Genomic DNA, 22,210 nt, shown 5'->3' with positions numbered 1-22,210 from the left:
AAATATCAACAACTTGAAGAAAATTCACCATCGAAAACAATTTTTCATGAGACTCAATATATCAGAGGTGAACATTTACTGAGAATAGGAAATAACTTGTAGGTACAGTACTTAAAATTTTTATTGTAGATTCGATGAAATAGCCAATACGAAATAGAAAACGTTTTCTGTGTATTTTTCCATCGTATGATGGCTGCAAGCTCGTAAAAATAATTTTTTCAGTTCCACCAATCCTTCCACCCCCTAAATTATCCAAACCTATGATGAACTCGTGTACCTACAAGTTGAAATGAGAAAGTATTGGCTATCTAGCTTTACCCAGTGGTCAGGATCACGTGTGGCCATAGGGGATGACGAAGCGGAAATGACCTGTCCGCGGAAGCTCAAATTCACAAACTGCTATCGAAAAATTTGCAACAATCCGGGTGTTTCCACCCGCGAATCAAGGCGCAATCCAAATTCGATTTACCCTTGAAGTTATCGCTGGTCTATTTATAGTATGAAGTCGAGGCGAAGCGTGCGACCTACAAGTTTTCGAGGCCGTACAAACGGGAAGATCCCGAACCCGGATACCGAAAGCGGGGGGACGAGGGTTCCGGAACCAAGTTTGGTAGACTTGGACTCTCCCAGAGTTGAGTGGCTGTCGGTTACCTCGTTGCCCGCCTGAAACCCACCCTCGTGGGTTGTACGAACCACGTCCACGCTTCAACCCCATTCGCCAACGTCGATGAGGTCCTGGAGTCATGCGTCTCATTCACTGCAGCAAGGATTCGACCCTCCGGGGTTTATCATTTATTCAACCAATGCAGGACTCTTGACTCGAATCGTGTGGTCAGGTTCATCTACGAGGAAACAGTAACCACACCGAAATGGGAAGTGCGAGAAGACCGAGGGACACTCCAACACTCTTGGGCAAACAACCGACGCGCCGCCGCCTTTCCAGACTCCGGTACAATCCTCACTCAATTAACACCGGGTTCTGGAAATCCAGTTAAACTTGAACTAATTGATTTATGTCTCTGCCGAATTAATTATACAGACTACTGCGGTAAGCAATGCCTCGTCTCCACATGCTCTACCCTCCTATATATAGCACACCATCAACACCGAGTCCCTCGAGCGCACGTCACTCACCCTCATCCGTCAACCAACATTCCCTGAATCGGGTTGCGCAGCACGGAAGTGGATCGGACTGAGAGTTACCTCAGAACTGCTCTTCTCCGGGTAAAAGGCACTCGAGTATCGTCAGGTTGTTCCAAGTTTCAAGTTAGAATGTCCAACGAGTTCGACGAGAAGAAGTAGTTCGAGCAACAACACCAAGGTCGACAAGTTCAGGGCATGGTCTGTTTTGCCAGGGTCTTCCGGGTTGATGAAAAATGAGTAAGACCCGGTGTGAGGCAAACAAGTAATCTTCCGCGGAAAATATTAAGCGAGTATAGTTATTTGTCGAGGAGTAGAAAAGGGGTGCCTTGGTCCGGGCTGAGAAGGCGGGTAATAAACAGCCGAGGGAGAAGTCGGGCATCCATCAAGAAAGGAGGAGGCTGGATCTCGAGGCGCTGGGTTCTGTTTACACGGAGCTTAACTTTGTAAGATGGAAATATGGGTCGCCGGTAGGGCAGCCCGGACGTCACTCCGCGAGGATTGAGAGCTTTCCGGATGATACAAAGGCCTCCAGAGCCTCTCGGCTAGTTTCCACCGATGCCCAGCTCCATCTGCCGGTGTGTATCCAAGTATGAAGCGTCGTTTGCTCCCAGGGACAAACTGCCCAGGACTCCTAATGCCGTTCAATTTACCCTGAACTGACACCACGCCAGTGTGAATGGCTGTGCCGAGGTGAACAGCTTCGCCGTGTACATCGGGGTGGAAGACTCTACGCTCCAATCGATAACTCGCCATTCCATGTGCTGAACGCATAAACTTTATGGATGGAGCACTGGGACCAGTGTCCGTTCCGAGTGGCTGTGGCTGTGGCATCGATGTGCAGGGTGTCCTGGTCCACGCGTACGGGGTACCGGTGGAATACGTCGTCGTAAAAGATGGAATGAAATGGAATGAAATGGAAGAAGGAAGAAACGTGGCGGACGGGAAGTGAGGAGGGAAAAAATAAGAGCGAGGATATACGGCATGCGAGCAAACTTCCTATAAGCTCGGAGATATATTGCTACCTCTACCTTGTACCTGTCTTCTCTCTTCTTTTATAGACCATTCGTTTTGTTAGCTATTCTTCGACCTCCTGTCCTAGGATCGAAGTCGTTCGTGACATTCTCTCCATGCTCGCCGCTCCCCTTAACGCTCTTTTCTCCGATGTATCGAAGCCGCATGAGTACGTCGAGATCGATCAGCGTCCGTCGCTTCGCCCCAATTTTGTTTCCTCTTCTCTATTTTTTACATTGTTGGGAATTTTTGAAGGAAAATTGACGCTACAAATATGCCTCGCTATTTTGGTTAGCTGCAATACAGAAGACAATATGTGATGGTCGATATACAAGCCCGATGGGGTGATACTGAGAATGTTTTTTCCTCACCTTTTTTAGTCACATTATCTTTTTTCGTTTCTTTTTTCAAACACAGTTATAACGTGTATAAAAATCGTACAAAAATTTAGCCTTAGATAAATATATAAAATAATGATTACATATTACAATCGTTCGGTGAGCAGAGCATAACCCAGTTTAAATATTAATTACCTTATGTCTAGTCAATGACCTATGACATACGAAACAGTGATACTAACGATAAGTTAAGGTCTAGTGTGTGAGTGTGGGACAATAAGTTAATGGCTTTTTCTTTGTAATGTATGTTTGTGCGTTTTTCTCCAGTATCAAGGTATACCGAATCAACTCTCGACCTTGGATGCAGTCTTTTCGTCATACTGAACCGAGGGTATCATTGGCGGTTTGAAGCCATACTCCACCCTGGACTGTCTGAAGCTTCCAGTGTTCTCGTTGCGTTTATTTTCCTGTTCCCGTGACCTTCTCAAGGTCGTGGTCGAGGTCGGTGACCGGGTCGCAGCGGTCGATGCCTGCGGTGATCTGGGCTGGGCGGGATGCTGGCCTTGAAGTGAGTGCTGGTGATGCCTGGTGAGGATCTGGGGCCGCTGAGGCGGAACCGGGCCAATGTACTCCTCCTTTCTCGATGTGTCCTTCGAACCGGATCTAACGGCGTGTCTCCTCGAAGAATAATGAGTCGGGATTCCCTTGGAGTTGTGCTTCCTGTTGAAGCTCTGCGAAAGCTGTAAGTGCTTGTACTGATGGGTTTGTTGCTGACTCCCGGAGGCCAGCATGTCCTGCCCATTTCCACCCTCGACGAAACTGACGGCCGGTTTTGCGTAACTGTATCCCTGGACCAGTTGCTGGTTGTAATCAGCGTGCAGGTTCTCCTTGTGGCGAAATTCGCGCTGACGAGTTATCGCCGGAAGGCCGTAGAATGGCGTTCGGGGTTTTCCGTGACTGACGTAGAGACTGTGTGAGTGCGGCGTCATGATCTGCTGGTAGCTTACTCCGTACCGAACGCCGTAAGGTACATTCCTCGGCACCTCGACTGCGTAGGGAACGCGGATATGGACCGGCTTCTCGACTATCCTTTCAACGACCTTTTCCACTGGGTAGGGCACCTTCTTCTCGACCACCTTCTCGACCTCAACAGGGTACGGCTGTGGCACCGGGACCTTCTTCTCGATTATCGTTGTCACCGGTACATGAACTCGGATCGGTTTTTCGACGATGGTTTCCACCGGGTAGGGCTTCGTGATTATCTTCTCTACGGGGTACGGTTGCGGTACCTGGATGTGAACGGGATAAGGATGCAGGATTGGTATGTGTTTTTCCACTACTCTATCGACAGGGTATGGTACCGTCTTCTCGACAACCTTTTCCACCTCCACCGGGAACGGTACCTTCTTTTCGACTATCGTCTCCACTGGATACGGTTGTGGCACCGGAATATGCTTCTCGACTATCCGTTCCACCGAACTCACGCCGTGCGAGTGAGCCGCGTAATTTTCCGAACTCTGCACCGCCCCCTGAGCAGACAACAAAGCGTGCTTTTCAAACGCCGGATTCCCTACCACCTCTATCGTAGCTGTCCGAAGTCCAGGAATGATCAACTCTCTGGACGGTTCAAGAGTATACGGAATAACACTGGCCACTTGTTGCTGTTCGCGATTACTCTCGTACGAGTGAGAATGAGCGTGGGAGTTGGACTGGTCCTTTTGATGCGTTGCACCGCCTACTTTTCCGAAAGTTGCCACCGACTGATGAAGTTCTTGAGTCCGAACAGCGTTCTCTGGAAGAAGGTAACCATGTTGACCGCCAGATTCGTGGTTAGTTGTGAAAGCGTGCAGAAGAGCACCGTGATTGGTCGCAGTTTGTTGGGACAGAGCATTCGAAGTCAATTCGAAAACTGGATTCAGTTTGGCCTGATTCTCGGTTATCAAAATTTGTTGCGCCTGGTTTTCAACTCCCAAAGGAAAATGATCTTTAAGTCCGATCTGGTAGCCTTGCTGAGATGCCTGATTATTCTCGAAGGAAACTTGACCTTCGGATTGGCTCTGCCCTCGATAAGCTTGTTGAGTATTCTCGATGTTCTGGAGTTCGATGTATTGCTGCTGTACCCGTGGCTGCTGATCGATCGAGGAAGATTCTACTTGAGGAGCTACTTGGGCTTGATAATGTATTTCTTGCACGGGTTCGTTGTGATATATCTCGATCGACTTCTGAATCTCAATTCCTGGATCCTCGCCCGGTTCTTGGGTGGCTACGAAACTGCTTAATGGCTGCTGATACGCTTTCAGCTGTTGTTGCAGCTCCTGCTGTTGGTGTAATTGCTGAAGTTGTTGCACTTGTTGATTTTCTATTACCCGGCTCTGCTTTTGGGCCTCGAATTGCTGTGATTGCTGAACTTGTTGAACGTTAACTTTACTCTGCTGCTGGTGCACTTGATGCAGCTGATTCTCAATCACCGGCTCCTGAATCTTCAGAATATCTGCAACAAGGTGCTGCCCCGGGAGCTGCTCACTCTGCTGCGATGCCTCAACTTGTTGCAGTTCTACTTCCTCCTGCTGATGTGCACCCCCTTCAAGATGTCGATAAATATAACTATTTTCTTGCTGCTGATTTCTCAACTTTCGCTCTGCTTCCAACTGTAACTGATACTTCCGCGCATCCTCGAATTGGCGTTGCTGGTCCACCTGAAACTGCTGACCATGGTACTGAACCTGTTGTAAATTGTGCTCTTGTGGTTCTTCGTTGTGGAAGTTTTGCTCTAGCTGTACTTTTTGAGTATGGTAATCAATATGCTGCTCTTTTTTATGATCTTCTCGTTCCGACTCCAGTTTTGATTTATGATTCTGACCGCCCTCTATCTGCACCTGCTTATCAAGCTGAATCTTCTGAATCTCATACTGATTTTGCTGCAACTGATTTTTCTGCGCTTCTTCGAATTGACGTTGTTGGTCTAACTGAAACTGCTGAACTTGGTACTGAACCTGTTGCAAATTGTGCTGATGTGTTTGTTCGTTTTGGAAATTTAGCCCTAACTGTTCTTGTTGAGTGTGATACTGATTCTGTTGCTGTTCTTTGTGAAGTTCACGTTGCACCTCCAGTTGCGATTCGTGATTCAGACCGCCCTCTATCTGCACCTGATCACCTGGCTGGATCTGATGTATCTCATACTGGCTCTGCTGTTGCTGATTTTCTAGAACCCTTTGTGCATCCTGCTGCAATTTGTGTTTCTGTAAACCTTCAAGTTGCTGCTGCTGTTCCAATTGGACCTGCTGAATCTCATACTGACTCTGCTGCTGCTGATTTTCTAGAACCCTTTGTGCTTCCTGCTGCAATTCGTGTTTCTGTAAGCCTTCAAGTTGTTGCTGCTGTTCCAGTTGAACCTGCTGAATCTCATAGTGACTCTGCTGCTGCTGATTTTCTAGAACCCTTTGTGCCTCCTGCTGCAATTCCTGTTTCTGTAAACCTTCAAATTGCTGCTGCTGTTCCATTTGAACCTGCTGAATCTCATACTGACTCTGCTGTTGCTGATTTTTTAGAGCTCCGTGTGCCTCCTGCTGCAATTCGTGTTTCTGTAAGCCCTCAAGCTGCTGCTGCTCCAGTTGAACCTGCTGAATCTCATACTGACTCTGCTGTTGCTGATTTTCTAGAGCTCTTTGTGCCTCCTGCTGCAATTCATGTTTCTGGAAATCTTCAAACTGCTGCTGCTGTTCCAGTTGAACCTGTTGAATCTGGAAGTGATTTTGTTCCAGCTGCAGTTCCTGCTGGATTTGCTGAATCTGTTGAAGCCGTATTTGCTCCTGTAGCTGCTGCACTTGACTCTGCCGTTCCTGGTGTATCCTATTTTCTTCGCGCAGTTGGTGTTCCTGGTGTTCCTTTTGCAACTGCTGGATCCTTTCTTCCAGGTTCAGCGTCTCCCGGTCTTGTGATTTCTCCGAGCTAAAAGAGGCCTCTTCGTAAGTACTCTCTGTCTTAGCCTGCGTCGATTCAGAGATCTTCACAGCACTTTCTGACGTTTGTGACACCTGGTCCGTTATAAGATGCGTTTCCCCTGCATGAACCAGGGTGACGCCAGCCTGTATGGGGTTCAAAATGGCAGCTGATGTCGTGATGTGGCTCTGAGTCGAGTACTTCGGAGTGTCGGGTACCGCAGTCGTCGATATTACCGGGTGAACCGTTGTGGATAACGTAGGAGTTGGCGTCGTGTGGAGGAAGGGTTGATCGTTGCACTTGCAGGGTGTGGTATAGCTCAGGTCATGTCCCGGCGTAACATCGGCGACGACGATAGGCTTCCTGAAGAACACGGTGGACACAAAGCTGGTCGAATCGTCATGTGGAGGCGGTTGATCCCCCCTCTGCACCTCGTTCTCAGTCTTCTCCTGCGTGAATTCAACAGTTTCATGATTTTCCTCGTTTCCAAGTACCCCGTCACTGTTTGTGGCCACAGCAATGTTCACCAGGCCGGGATTGGCAGTTCCAAATTCAGTGAACGTCTGCTCCGGCCGGGGATAGTCGTACTTCACCCTGGTCTCGAGGCTCAGGTCATTGCTGGTGAATTCTGGGGTGACAGCGATGGGAGTGGTGGGTGTTGACGAGATGAAAACGAGACTCTGATCGTCCTCGGAGTAATTGGGAGCTTCGGTGGTCGAGGAAACGGCGATCTTCTGCCGGTTTTGATACCGGTTCCTGAAGCTCTGGTTCTTCTTGTTCAGTTTCCCCGCGGCTGACAGGTACGCCGTGTTTGCGTCTGACCCGGAGTGAATGGTGTAGGTCACGTCACCGTTTTGTTTCGTCAGAGAGTAAGCCGGCGACGCGGACACTGGTCGTGAGGTCGTCGAGTGCGATTCAATCGTCACCACACCGGATCCCCCCGAAGAAGCGGAGGAGGCGTGTACCTTTTGTCCAAAGTTTCCGGCCGCGCTTTGGAGAAACAATTGCTCGTCAATCAGCGCTGCGTTCTGGTAGTCGTTGTTAGCGTAGATGTCTCTGACCTCCTGAAGCGGTGCGTACGGCAGTGGCCTCGGCGTCAAGGATGCCGGTGTGCTCGAAGCCGCGTAAGCGGTTTCATCCGTGGGTGTCGAGTGTCCTAAAGAGCCGATCGAAGCCGTCGAGGACACCCTCGATTCCTCCCCCGGGTCCTGGGGGAGATTCCCATCTCCAGGATTCACGCCCGATGGATCGCCAACCTCGATCAAGTACGGCTGGATGATCTGCACCTGCTTTCGTTTCGGCTTCTGACTTGGAAGCTCGACCTTTCGACCCTGGAAAAAAATAGATTTCCGGCATTAGGGGTGCTGTGATGAGACATTATTTGTCGGTTTAGCTCATACTTTTTAACTTGTTGATGAAAAGGGTTTACAATTTTTCAAGTCGATAGTTGACTACATGTTAAACATAAATTCACGAATGTCCGCTAGTTTTTTAATCACAGTCAAAATATCCGAAGTGATTGTAAAACGTCTTCTCAAGTGATCAGAAACTTAAATGTCAATCGTAACCAGATTCTGTTGATCCTGTAACACCTGCTACGGTGAAGTGTATATGATACCTAGTCTTGATCTCAAAATTTTTCAGGGTAAAGGGTCGACACAGCTTCGACTCTATTATAGTCACCAACTTGCAGATAAATTCTGTCAACTCTGAGTAAGATTTGCAATCTGTTTAAGTATAGTTCCAGGTTCAACTGGTCAAACAGTCGGTTGATTATGGTGTTATACTAACGACTTCACCGCCGTTCCTGAGCGCCTTGACCGCATGTTCGCCGAGTGCTAGGCTGGCGGTGGTCGAACTGTGCTTGTCGGCTGACCCGTACTGGACCACTGGATGGTATCCCCAGTCGTCAACGAAGTATTTGACGTCGGTGCTGGCCTGGTCGGTCTTGACGAAGTAGCTTCCGCTCGCAAATTCTCCGCCTCTAGTTTCCGACTTACCGTGTCCCTTGCCATCGACGTCTCCGATTTCGTACCTGTACTCGTAAGCTGGGGGATCCTGTAACAAGTTTAAGTTCACTATTATACCGAAGATAATTAGAAACTCTGGTTAACTACGTGACTTTGAAAATCGAGTGCCATTGTCTGCGGGTGAGGAAAGCCAAGGCAAAGTTTCGGCTCCGGTTACACCTTGTGTCTCGTCCTAATTTCCTTTTCACCTTACTCTTCACGCGATATAGAAATGGATTTTTGATGCCTTTGAAAAACGCCTGACTATGTCCCCCAAGGACTTGAGCAGGACCGTGTGCGGCACACGAATTGTTCGTGATCAGATTTTCGCTCTGGCCCGCTCATCGATCCGCTCCACACGTCCGGACAGTGCCAAGTCACGTTTTGACGTCGTGCCGGACATGTAAACGCGTAAATAAGCCTTTCCAAATTCACTCAGTTGTTCTGATCCCCTAATATCCGCGCTTCATTATATTTCACCAGCAAAACGACGAGCTGCTTCGAATCAATTACCGACGGATTATCACCGTCTCGTTTCGCACAAGATTCACTCGATCACGTCTCGACGGCTGTCGTCTCTGAAACGGAGATATTTTTGTTCGTCTATTAGATTAGATTCAGTTCTCTTCTCATTAAAAACAATTTAATCAAACTGCGATTGCCCAACAATGGAATTATAATTTCATTATTAAATGAGCTTCATTTGATTCGTTCGTGTTCGGAACGGCTTGATTAAAGGTACGAAACCTCTGCTTCTATACACTCCGCATCCTGAGGAATAAAGATCAAAATGAACTGTGTAACCGAAAAGGAAGTGAAAAAACATTCCGCTTTTCAGTGAAACACGTCCGGCTGGTGGTGGTTTTCTATTGGCTCGTTGAGCCTGTGATTGAAAACAAGATTCCGTCCATTTCTCTCTGTCACTGTTTTTTTTTTAGAGAGAAAGAGTTCCCTTGTCATTCGTCTGCACAGGGCGGATATAACTCGCATTGAACTTCTCGGAGTATTATAATCCCGTAATAATCGTGCTTTCTTTATCTTCGCAGCCCGGGGCAAGAATATCGCGTCTCTTTAGATCCCCGTTGTTAGCGGATGAGAGTCTCAATCATAAATTGATCTTGAAAGCATCAGAAGATCAGGAAAAAGCTCCTCATATTTTCCTCGGATCAGTTTTCCTCGACGATTGTCGCATTCGATATAATAGCTATTAAAATTTTCCGCTTTTTTTTTTATCGAGTGCGAAATCCTGCCAAGTTTATTTTACCCATCCCGAAAAAACTTCCGATCATACATCTCCTCGGATTGAGCTGAGTGGACTACTTTTGCACCGACGGATATACACGCGCACTATTCTATAAAAGAAAGATGGCCAGCTATCGGTGATGAATCGGGTATCTGGTTCAACTCGTTGCAGTTTCAAATCGCACATACATACCTGCACGTATTCGCGTTATGTGTAAACATATATGTATGCATGTATATGCGCGTAAGCTGATCGCTGACCCGAGTGAAAGGTCCACATCGGAATGAACAGTCCAGAGAGAAATGAAAATAAACCAGCTGCCTCTGGACTCATGAACGCTACCAGCGAAACGAATCGCGCTTTACGATCGTGATCTAGTAAAAAACACTCGCCTTTTTCGATAAATAAAATTCGCCAGGACGATCGACTCTTGGCTCTTACGAATCGACGTTCGATTGCTCGCTTTAGAGATTGCTTAACGTGTGCATAGAATTTTTCACTCCGGAAGTTTGAATCGTTAATTATTGTACGTCCGAATGGAAAGTTATGAAAATACTTTTAATTTCTCATTGACTAAATACCTGAAAATGTGACTACATTTATATTCAAATTCAACAAACAGCTCATCGCTATGAATTCTGTCATAAATTATTATTATCGCTCAATCGTTTCGTGCCTAGAAACGTTCCAGCTTCTTTTTTTCTTCTTCTCTCTATCTGACTTTCATTTTTGCAGCTTCTGCAGGCTACTTCCTTCAAGTCGCAAGAGACTGTGGTTTGGTTTTTTAAACTGTATTGTCACAAGACGACGCAACCTTTGTCCGATGTGACCGCAAGTCCATGTTTCGCCTCAACGAATTAGGTATACAGTACATTATGGCTTTTTGGCCAAAATTTGGCCCAAGTCAAAGAAGATATTTTTTGTAACAAGTGACCGAAAAGTGTTTGGACTCTGCGATGGAGTTTTGCGACACGTGAGTGGTCCATTGCTTCTCCCTAGGGACAAAAGTGATCTCTTATGTCCCAAGGGACAAAAGTAAAGCAATAGTGGACTGCGCAGGCGCGAAACTCTCTTCACAACATTGAGATGAAATTGGCTACTTTTGGTCCCGCTGAACTGCCGCGTAAAATCGCACTTTTCATGCACGTGTCATGAAAAGTTCATTCTTTGTTTGATCTCGAGACTATTGATGATCACATACTTTCTCGTTCTTTGATGTGCCGGTGGATAAATATATGTATATTTTTTTTGTCTCTCTTTCTCATCTTTCAAAGAGAAATTTCGTCCAGTGTAGATAAAAATGACCATAGAGTTGCTCATCGTCTGTAGAAATCTCAGTGAATCCTTTTCGAATAGAACCTGAAAGGCCGCGATCTGACTGCGCGGAAAGGCCGCAGGGTCAAAGGTCGAATTTGGCGTTAATTGCACTCCGGTTTTGCACACCTGCAGAAGACAGCCAGCATCCGTGAGTCCGAGTCTCAGCCTCACAGCTTCAGGCTTAGAAATCTGTAACCCAGATCTACTTGCGAGTTCCTCGAGGTCCGGCGGCTCGCTCAACGTTTGGCGGATGATTCAATATTAACGCTTCAGGTTTTACGGAGAACGGAAGTTACCCGAGATGAGCAAAGTTCTGAGGGCACATCGGCCGGAATTAGCGGAAACCGGAAGCTGGCTTCGCTCGAGAAGAATCTTCGTCGCGCGTGCAAAAGCGTCGATTCCACTTGAGCCACACCCGGAACGAAATTTCACTCGATCAAACCGAGGGTGCGGCTCGGATCTGATCGCCAAACGCTTCGGGCAAGAATAACCTGTTTCGATGCGTCTCGTCGATTCCCGCCAAGGGAAAGTTTCCGGTTGTCAGTAACACAGTGGCAGCTGCAGCGGCCACGAGGTTGAATCGAACGAATGTCAAGGCCAGCAATGAGTTTTATTTTTAGTCTCGTGTGAAACGGTAATTATTCTACTCGCGGCTAATTGAAGAGAAGAACTAAAAAAAAAAGGCTGCAAGTGTGATGTTTATTTTCTATTTTTTATTTTTATATTCTTCTCATTTAAAAAATGGTAGATACTTGAAACACTTTTTAATTCCACCTCTTCAATTCCTTAAAAACCTGCTACCATCGAGGAATTTCAAACCTTTGAAGAAAGTCACGATATCCAAAATACAGTTAAGAAATTTTCACAAAACAGTACATTACGAATATGGCAGTGAATCTGCCATTTGCTAATGTATTGATGAATAATACATGAAGCAAATTTCAGTAAATGCAATTTTATTCAGTATCTACTCCATCAGTTTCCACTCAACACTGTAATTCGAAAGAAGACAGAATGCTTGATCTAAAACAAATGTTGCTGGAACAATAGATTATATCCTTCCAAGGAAATCGAACCACTGACCATTCATTCGTATTATTCGTAATGTGGATCGTGGTTGGGTATCAGCCGAATTTCGAAGCGTTCGAAACTTTTCTTCGCGATCGGTGACCCGAGTGACAATAAGGCGGGTGATGCCTACTTGAGCATCGGATATATACACATATCGTAATAGAAAAGATATGGTCGAGTGGGGCGTCCGGTGCACAGTGCGGGTTCAGTATTTTCCGTGGATCTTGAAGCGGCAATATCGTATCAATTTCCGGATCCCTCGGGCTTTCGAGTAGCGAGCCGAAAGGATGGTCGGTGACTCAATAAAGCACTCGATAATCGCCGGGTCAGTGATTGCCGGGCAGGCTATACATGATCGAAACGTGGCGATTTGCCGGCCCTGGTTGGTACGAGAGCCGCAGGGTGGCGTACTAAAAGTACATGGATGTGGCGTATATTTTTCGGATATATTTTTACTTGCAGTCAAATTCCTTGGAATTGGATATATATTATATTTATAAGGGTTCTCGAGGTCACTGATTTAAAAAATGAGGTTAGATATAAGAAATTTTTGAAATCTAAAATGGCCAATCCAATATGAGCGAAGGATCAATTCTTATATTTTTAGTCGGTGTATTGGATCCGTCATCGTGAATTTTGAAATTCTAACACCAGATTCGTTTTCAGCGACCCCAAAAACCCCCGAGTAACAAATTTCAAGCAAATCGGATCAATTTTTATATTTGCAATCTACCATATTGGATCCGCTGTTTTGAATTTTGGAACTTTGACGTCGTGTTCGTTTTCAGGAACCCCCAAATTTTTTCTAGTCCCCATAACCTTCTTACAATTACATTTATTCTTTGTTTATTTATATTGCTCACTATATTCGCGGAATCATGATAATCCCTCTTAAAACATCAACTTTGACATCTTAGAAACCGAATTATCAGAAAAAAAAGAAAGAAAAATTACATCAGTACCTTAAAAATTGAATATAAATCTCGATAAACCGATTCGAAAAAGGTGTCTCATATATGAGACGCTGTGCCGCAAAGAGTTAAAGGTCCTCAAGGTCTGGGCTACACGCCTTTCAGCGTCCATCAGAAATGGTTTCACAATGTGTCGGGTTTCGAAACCCGATGTGACCACACGAAGCGTCTGACAAATGGACCTGCGTCAAGTGACGAAATGAGGAAAGTGCTCAACGCCGAAACGGGTTTCGAAACGGGTTGAGATGGATCGGCCGGACTGTCCGAATCAAAAGTTAAGAGGAGATAAAATGGTTTGAGATATGTTTAACCGAATGAAACAACTTTACTGCATTATATGATACGAATTGAATTCAGGAAATTCGTATTACACAAGCTGAAACATCAACTATCTGATAATCGGTTTGTTCATTACATCGTTCAAATTGAAACCCATTGGTGCTTCTGCTACGATTGTGACGTTTTTTCTGCTCATCATAAAGTCCTTCACAAACTACCCGAGAAATTTTTTTACAACCAGTTATTTTGAGAACTGATAAAAAACAATTTGTATGAAAGCAATTGCTCGTTATAATGCTAAATATCTCGAATGTTCTTCATACAATTTGTGGGGGTTTGGTCAGTGAACATAATGATCCCAAGAACATTGGAATCGAATGAACAACAACAAGGTTCAGCCATTTTGAACGTTCTACAACCACGAAATCACCGAAATCGTTTTCCCTCTTCCTGACTTTTGACTGATCCTTATTAAGTCCTTACCTTGTCGGTATCCGGCTTTTTGACGTACCCTGGTGGTGGTGTGGCCAGACAGCTGGAGACCCAGGCGACGACGGCAACCTGTGGGATCAAAAGGTTCCGATTAGAGGATGTTTCGATGCGTCTTTGGGGCGGGAAGTGACGGCCAAAAAACTGGCGGTTCATCCCTGGACAAAGTTTCGTAATTCATTAAGCTCCAGCCTCCTGTGCAGATACGGTGAGAACTTAACCGCCCATCGCAACGCTTTATAAATTTTAATCCGGCTTTGCGATGAGTGAGTAGCGCCGCGTTGCAGCCCTCCAGTGGATAAACAACTTGTATCTTCATCCGACCATTACCCACCGCTAAGCCGGTCTTCCTAACTTAAACTTATTTCACCGGACGAGGAACGGAAAGGAACGAAACTGAGAGCAGGTTTTCGCAACCTTCGGTCCAACGAATCTTTATTTTTTCTATCGCCATAGTTCTAACAACCCCAAAACTGCAGTTCGTGTTCACGAATTGGTAGTTTCTACAGAATGGCCTTAAAATTTGTTGAAATGGCGTTCGAAAGATGTTAAGGGTCTTATGATCCGGTTTTTGACCTCGGAAAGATACCTTTATGCCCGAAAGATGTCTTCCAAATTTTTCATACGTCAAGAAACAAGTCATGAGATATGATTTTGATGACTTTCAGTTTTGTGTGTTTGTGTTTCTGAAAATGAAAACAAATCGTTCTCTGTTTCTCAGAAGTTCGTTCCATCGCTGAACGCTGATCATCATGTGAATAACCCTTCAAGCTGTTCTTCGTTTTTGACTATGTACACAAATACGGATATACGGAAGTAAAAAAAGAAGATATTTTATAAGTGGATGATAAGTCGAAGGGTCAGGAAGCACTTTATAGTGTCCTAATGAGAAACTTGATACTACGTGAAGTTGTCAAGTCTTGAAAACCTATCGTCAACCTATGTGTTGAATCAGTACTCAAGCAGAGGTGATTAGCACCTTTTACTTAGTCTTCACCTTCCTTTCATGCCACTCTTTCTCGGTTAGACTCGGCCTGTCTGCATCGGACATTGAGAATTTTGTATGGTTGAACGAAGCCCAGCACCCAGAGCTGGGAGGTGAATGAAAGTGGGCGAGGGATGATCGATAGCGTTATTTTTCCTAGCCCAACGCGACGAGAAGACGAGGCCCGTCGGGTTCAATGGCGTCACGCAATACCTGTCACCTGTCGAGTTCAACTACCACGTTACAGCAAAGCCAAGCAGAAGACTTTTGCCAGCTCGTGTCTCTCCCCCGCTGCCTTTGCCGTTGCAGTCACACTAGGTGGTGCCCTTCAAGTGCCAGGATGTGCTGGCGAAGCCCTTTTCCAGATGCGATAAGCCACGACCACGAGACGTTTATGTGGGAAGGTGAAATAATCTGATGATGCACATTTTGCGGAGCTGCTGCAGCGCGATCGAATGAGGGGTTTTAAAGAAGGGGAAAAAGGCTCGAGAAGCTCGACGCGAAGAGCGTGCTTTTTTTCTATCCATATTTTCTTTCCAGCTCAGCTACCTGCACAGCTGCCAAACAGCACTTAACGCGATCGGTTCAAGGGTGCCGAAGTACTTTGGGGTTCGGGTTGCCGCATCGTTCGATGGATGGGTATCATCATCTTCAACTACTGCAGAGCTGCAGAGACCGGATTATGGATAGTGCAATTATCATCTCTGTTCATTCACGTTTCCCGTTTACAGTTGGAATCCATTTCCTCACTCGACGAAGTGCTCTATCGTACTTATGCGCGAGCCAAGAGCCTCATGGAACCCGCTTTACCATCCTTGAAGAGATATTAATTCGAACACCAAGACGTCAACGGTTTACATGGAATATCATCCGCAGTAGCTAGACTTTGAGCCTCTCTTTGAAATATAATTAATCTTAAGGCCCATTTTGGGATGACCATAGCCACTTCCGTGGCACTTTGAGCTTGTGGCGTGGTTTGATTGAAGTTCCAACTTCGAAAGCTGCCTCTGGCGCCTCGTTGGGATCTAAGGCGGTTATGAGATCTTCGCGCTCCTCCTTATCATCTCCGCGGAATTCTCTTGCTGGGTTTCTCATTGTGGCCAGGTGGCTTCTGACCAACGCTGTTCGCAGCTTGTTTCAGCTCTGGACTTCCAAGCGCCGAGATGTCGGTAACGGAAATTGGGATCGGCGGGTGTTTTCGGTTCACCAGGATTTGCATAGCTTGTTATCTCCTTGCCGTGCCTCCATGGAAGCAATAATCCTATTGTGGCTGCAGTCTGTGTACCCGAACACCGGCAGCAGATAAATATTAGCTCCGTGGCCTGCGGAAGGAAAGGTCAGTGTACCTACGGCACCTTGGATTGTTTGAAAAAAACTAGATCTTCATCAGGTCTTTTCTTAGACGTGTGAACGGCCTTTTGTCTTCTGGAAAATGATCTCGACGATATGAACTGGCGTTTCCATTCAACGAACGAACGGAAGTATTTCTGAACGCAATTAGAGACGGAGAAATTGAAAGCCGAAGAAAGGATTGGTTCGAATCCCGTGGGCAGTCCGCATACAAAGTGGCTCGAAGTGAATTGGAATGAAATGAATATTCCGGTTCGCCGCGAATGGGGCATCCCAGCAAAGAGCTAAGGTCGTAAATACGCCAAGCGTGGAAGAAACTAAGAGCCACTTCGACTCACTTACGCGTACTTTGCATATTCGTTTTATGAATAGCTATCGTCGTTGGTGGGGATGGAGAATTTCCTTCGTTCTATAACGGACAAAAATTGCTGTAACAATGGAATAATAATGGCGGCAACAACGCGGGCGACAACAGGCGCAAGAATAATGATGACGGAGATGGGATTGATAGCGGGAATGTGAATCAGCGATTTTTCAATGCCCTTGTGTTTTGTGTAGTCGCGTGTCTGCAGCGGGAGGGCAAAGGAAACGAAGAAAGTAAGTTGAATATTCGTCGATGCCGGTGGACTCACACGATTTTCTGTCAATATACACGGTGAGGAAAAAGTATGGAAACCCCAAAAATTTGGAAAATGATCATTACCAAGGTTAAACCTTTGACTTCACCTTAAACCTCATGGTTAAGGTCATTTTCACATCGACTTTGATTTTTCAAACGAGAACCCACATTTATGGTGCCAGAATCGCGAAGAGCGAGAAATTTTACGTTCAAATATAAAATAAAGGTTAGAAGTATGATGCTTGATAAGAATAAGGTGGATAATTTTGAGGATTCGTATCTCACGCGAGATGTTTCACACAAAGGTTGTCAGGTTTGGGCAGGACAACCTGATCAGCTGTTTAAAGTTGATCTTGAAGTCGTGGTTCAATCAAATCGTCCTGACCAAAGTCAAGACAGGTTTTGAGTGATTGAATCCCTTGTAAAAAATCACTCAAGACTTAACCATGGTAATTTTTTTTTCGATGTGCTTCCGTTCTTTTTCCTCACCCTGTATATTCGCCTCTATAAACCCACCCCGTACGCCTATATAACGAATCCCGTAACCCGATAGGTAGCGTAAGAAACGCAGTCGCGTTGAGGGTGACATTTGATTCTCTATATAAGGATGACAAATCACTTCGAAATCATCGCTGTTCGATGCTACGTGTTTATTAGACCCTCCATCGTCGTGGTTTTCCATCGGCACCCCTCCGATTCGGGGCATCGATCTGTTTTCAATTTTTTGTCCCCACCCCCGACCTCGTCGTCTGGAAAAGGGATAAAAAGCACTCCATTAGATCGCAGCTTTGAATGTGAATGTTTTTACGCTGGCTCGAACTAGTTTCGGTGAAAAAAAATATTATTAGCTTCTTTTAGGTACGGTTCGTAGATTACTCTTCGTAAAAAGTATCGCCGAATATATAACCGATTGCGTGATTATGATATGAGATTGTATCGCGGCGCCTCGGGGCTCAGACAGAAATGAAATCGAAACGGGCGACGGATTAGCGGGAGATTAACTAACCCAAAGTCCAGTCTGGGGGAAGGATTTTTGGGGTGCGCAAAAGAAGGGATGTTAACGACGCGAAAGAACTTCGGAACAAACACGCATTCACAGTATCAGAGACTCCTTTGAGCAGAATTCTGCCTTTTTCATTCTTGGTCAGAGTATGCAAGTCCCAAAAAACAAGAGTACCAACGATTTCGGTGAAATTCTTTATTTCGTTTGTCCAGTTTCTATGTTCCTTGAGTCAGACGGCAACTTCTGACAATTTGTCAAACATATTTAAATTTATGCGAGAGTTAACGAGTCACCGAAAGTAAAGGAGACTCTCTCTTTTTCTCTGTTTCTCTAGTTTTTAGCTAAAAATTCAAAACAGCCGTGCCTTTATCGTGACCCCAATTGACGCCCGATCTTCGGACGATTTGACCGACCGAGGTCACCACTAAAAATGTCACGCTGATTTCCCCAAAGCGATTATCGTCCGATTTCGGATGTGATCGTGAGCCTGGCTCGAGATTTTTAGTTCCCAAGTGATTAGGAGGTTTGGTTGGCCAAAAGGTCGATACCTTTCATGAATTTCGTCACGAGAAAGTCGCGCATCGAGTATTTAACGAATTACTATATCCACAAGCTTCAAAGAACTCTCTGAAAATGCGGTAAAAAAAGAATGAACAACGTATTAACAAACAAAAGTTTCGATGTCAATGCTTGATTTAAAATGACGGTAAAATTGTTAGAAATCGAATTCATTCGCTTGATTTTATTCTACGATGAGACGGATTGCTTTTGTTCTAATAGTCCAATAAATATCGTGATATTTTAATCAAGATCAAAATCGGTTCAATATTGTAAAATTCATCATTCAACAATGTGAAAATGACAAAAAAAGAGATTTTCCACAATTTAGAATCGTTTTCAGATAAACCATTTATCCAAGCTTTTGAAACCCACTAATAAAATTGATAAAAATTATTCACTTTCGAACTACCAGCTTCCTGAAATTCCGATCATCGATTTCCGGCCATTCGCCGATGACTCGCGTGAAAGTGACGCACGTGGGATTAATTCGTTTTCGAAATTGAGCGCCAGTGGCTCACGTATTATATTCGTGAAAATTTCATTGGACGCGGTTCGTGGGTGCTGTCATAAAGTTTTGGCGTTAAAATCCCACTCAGGTTTAACCACTATATGCTCTGTTGTCGAAGGAAGTGCCGTTTCTTGGGGCACTTTGCCTCCCCGCATCCCTTTATTACGCACAGCCTCTCTTCCGTAATTCCCTCAGGGATCCGAGTGAAGTTTGTTTTCTTTTTCCCAATCTCCGATCGATGCCTAAAGAAAATCCTCGTCTCCCTCCACCCCCTCACCCCACTCGGTGGTGGTTTGAATTTCTGTGCCGTAAAACGCGACGTGCTTTTCACTGGAAACGGGTCGTAACGTTTCTTATCTATTTGTTTACCGGCGGACGACTTCCTCGAATTTGAGTAAGCACGGATTCTGACTCCTCACATTTATACCTTCCAGTAGATCCGCCACTCATTCTTCACGATAAGTAACTTTGGATCCTTTTTTTTTTTTATTATCGACGCTCGTTGATAGCGATGACGTACCTTTTTGTACAAGACTTACCCATACTTTGGATTTTTACAGAGATAAGAAACGTCGATATCGAGGTGAAATCGAATTTCAATATTTTCTACTACAAAACCGAAATAGGATCGTTTGAATATCTCTTTTCAGAACGAGTCGTAGTTTTGTTTTCAGACTTTGTCTCGTTTCGAATTACCGTAGATACAACGGTCACCTACGCCATTGACCGGCCCTCAATTCTGATCTGCGAAAGTGTGCCAACAGTTTTTGACACTAATGGGATCGTAAATACGCTGAGAAAGAAAACAGCTGATTGGAACTCTCGGGATTTCGAATGACTCATCGAAATAATTAATTATTCAAACAAACAGTTTTACGACTTATTCCATTTCGTATTTTACCTCTTAGATTCGAGGAGAAATTATACAACACAATTAAATCAGTTGATTTTTATCAACCAACTACTTGTTTTCCGATTTTTTTTTTTTTTTCTATTTTTAATTTAACAATACACTAAAACGATATCTTGACGAAAGTCAAATGACGATCGAGAATAAAGATGTTTAAATCGCAGAGAAAAGAAAATTCCTTCTAAAAATTACGAAAATTTTCTTTTCAGTACATGAATTACGGATAAAATTTTTACAGATTAATTGTTCAATCAACGCTTATAAATATACTGGCTAGGTTATTTATATTCCTATCTTTGTCTCCTCCGTCCCTTTTCCTCTGTATTGAATTTCTTTTTACTCTCTTCTTCGATTAACCCGAGCGAAAGAGAATTATAAAATTTGCGTTTTAACGACCGTTAAGTTAAAGTCAAAACCGGCAAACTCGCGGTGTATTTGAGAGTAATAATAAATTCAAAAAGAAAGAAAAAAAGGGAAACAGAGACAAAAAGAAGAAGAGAGCGGTAAAACTGAAAACGAAAAGGGAACGGACTCAGTACCGGATAATATATTCCCCCTGTTAAAACAGATGCTCCTCGTTCAGAGTCACCGCGAAAAAAGGTTGGAAAAAAATCAAGCCAGGTGGGGGGGGGGGGGGGGGGGGAGGGGGTAGAAGGAAATGCAAGAGGTGAATCGTGAAATATCTCGTCGCGTTATGGAAAAACGTAGCGGCATTAACGTATATATGACACAGGAATAAAGAGAAAAAAGGGGCAAAAAAGAAAAAGGAGAAAAAAGAAGAAGAAGAAGAAAAAGAAAAAAAAACCAACAACCACGGAAAAGAGGGGAAAAAAATCGTTCGCAACAAACTCAAAGGGCAGTGAGACAGTATCCTACTGTATGCATATAGATATGCAGCTTATGAAGCTAAACGATTTGACTCACCGAATAAAACAGCCGCATATCTCGCTGTAACGTTAACACATGAATGGATTTTTTCCCTCGAAGAATAACGCCCGGCTCGTGCCTCTGATCCTCCAGAGATTTTCCTTCACTTGGTGTTCCACTTTTCTTTTTCCTTTTGTTCTTTCTTCTTGTTTCAATCCCTTGTGTTCGAGTGTATACGTATTATCTGTATTACGTTTATTTATTTTTTTCTGAGTTTGTTCGTCTTTCGTTGAGTTTGTTGTTTTATTTATTTATTTATTTATTTATTTATTTATTTATTTATTTATTTCAATTTGTTGTCTCGTTTTTATTCACTGCGATTCTTATCCCCTTTCAACCTTTTCGCCTCTCTTCTTGCGATGCAGACGATCTCTTGTTCTACGCACTCCGGGATTAACCGGCACACTGCTACGCCCTGCTACGATCCACTTGACTTAATCGAAGCTCCAGTTATCCCCACACCGGAGAATAAACGGGAGAAGAGAGCAGCCAACCCCCCAGCATCCAACTCGGATACGATCGCGCACTTCTGAGAGATATCTCTCGCCGCTTGCCGGGGACCGGAAACCGGCTGAGGTCTCGGTATCAACTCGCCACACGTGCGAGAGAGAGAGAGAGAGGAACGAACCTTACCAACGGAGAACGTACGAACGCTGCCCAGTGAGAGCCTTTCTTTAAGCCTCCTCCTCCCCCCCCCCCCCCCCTCTCCAGTCGGCTTCCAGAGGTCAAGCCGACAATCTCCCATCGCCAAATGCCGGACACCAATCAACCGGTCCCGAAAACCGGAAACTTGTACCTCTAACGAAATTGAATTTGATCCTGTAGACGAAAGTAAGGCTGAATTTCATCTTTGTTTTGGACTTGAAATTTTTTCATGATTTTAAATCTGGTTAATATTGAATTGTAGTGAAAAATAAAATGAAAATCTTTATTTCACGTTGTGTTTCGGTTTGTATAATCAAATTCAGAACGAAACAAAATCCGAAATACAATTTTTTCGATCTATTGACTTGGAATTCAATGTTCACGAAAATGAACTTCATTTTCGTCTCCGGCTTGAAATTCCTGGATGATTTTGAATCTGGAACGATATCCTAGTTCAACGTTGAATTCTTGTGAAAAATGAAATGAAAAATGAAATAAAAATTTTTATTAAGTTATTTTATTAGTTAATTTTAAATCCTGAACAACATCTTCACGAACATTGAATTCCAAGTTAACCGATCGTAAAAATTGTATTTCATATTGTATTTCGTTCTAGATTTAATTACACGGAATAAATCAATTCATTATTATTAAACCGTTCTTGGTACTTGATTCAGAAAATTTACTGATTCAGAATATAATTTCTAAAAAACGTCGTCCAGGCGATTAATCCCGTTTGGGAATCAAAGCTTGCCTGCATATTTGGAATTGAGGGCCACGAGCGGATCGAGACAAAGACTTGTGAATAAATGATCGGCTAATTAAAGGGGCTCTTTGCGGAGCGTTAATGTTTTATCAGAAGCCCAAGCTGCAGCCACTGATGCCAATGAGG

General features: G+C 44.5%; 1 protein-coding gene across 4 annotated transcripts; it reads right to left on the bottom strand.

Annotated features, from left to right (window-relative positions):
• Positions 1-2,543: 2,543 nt before the first annotated feature.
• LOC124414735 lies at positions 2,544-20,876 on the bottom strand. 4 transcript variants are annotated; one of them, XM_046895772.1, is made up of 6 exons: positions 20,671-20,876; positions 13,805-13,882; positions 8,223-8,489; positions 6,082-7,762; positions 5,558-5,967; positions 2,544-5,287 (listed from the first exon to the last, which is right to left on the bottom strand). In XM_046895772.1, the coding sequence occupies exons 1-6, from the start codon at positions 20,686-20,688 to the stop codon at positions 2,837-2,839; spliced, it is 4,905 nt and encodes a 1,634-aa protein (XP_046751728.1). In that variant the 5' UTR covers positions 20,689-20,876; the 3' UTR covers positions 2,544-2,836. The 4 variants fall into 4 exon arrangements, with proteins under 4 accessions (XP_046751728.1, XP_046751729.1, XP_046751730.1 ...); XM_046895773.1 differs by having other exon boundaries at positions 5,558-5,938; positions 6,164-7,762; XM_046895774.1 differs by having other exon boundaries at positions 2,545-5,287; positions 5,558-5,656; positions 6,110-7,762; positions 20,671-20,874.
• Between the last annotated feature and the right edge of the window lie 1,334 nt (positions 20,877-22,210).

Source organism: Diprion similis, chromosome 14 (genome assembly GCF_021155765.1).
Source record: "Diprion similis isolate iyDipSimi1 chromosome 14, iyDipSimi1.1, whole genome shotgun sequence".
Taxonomy (NCBI): Eukaryota; Metazoa; Arthropoda; class Insecta; order Hymenoptera; family Diprionidae; genus Diprion; species Diprion similis.
This window is presented reverse-complemented; position numbering and strand designations above follow the sequence as displayed.

Bases quoted from the DNA above. Each gene is read 5' to 3' on its own strand.
- LOC124414735 (XM_046895772.1), bottom strand. The intron at 7,763-8,222 runs GTTAGTATAACA...ATTTTTTTCCAG, and splicing joins TCAGGAACGGCGGTGAAGTC to GGTCGAAAGGTCGAGCTTCC. The intron at 5,968-6,081 runs GCTTACAGAAAC...AGCAATTTGAAG, and splicing joins GGAGCAGCAGCAGCTTGAGG to GTTTACAGAAACAGGAATTG.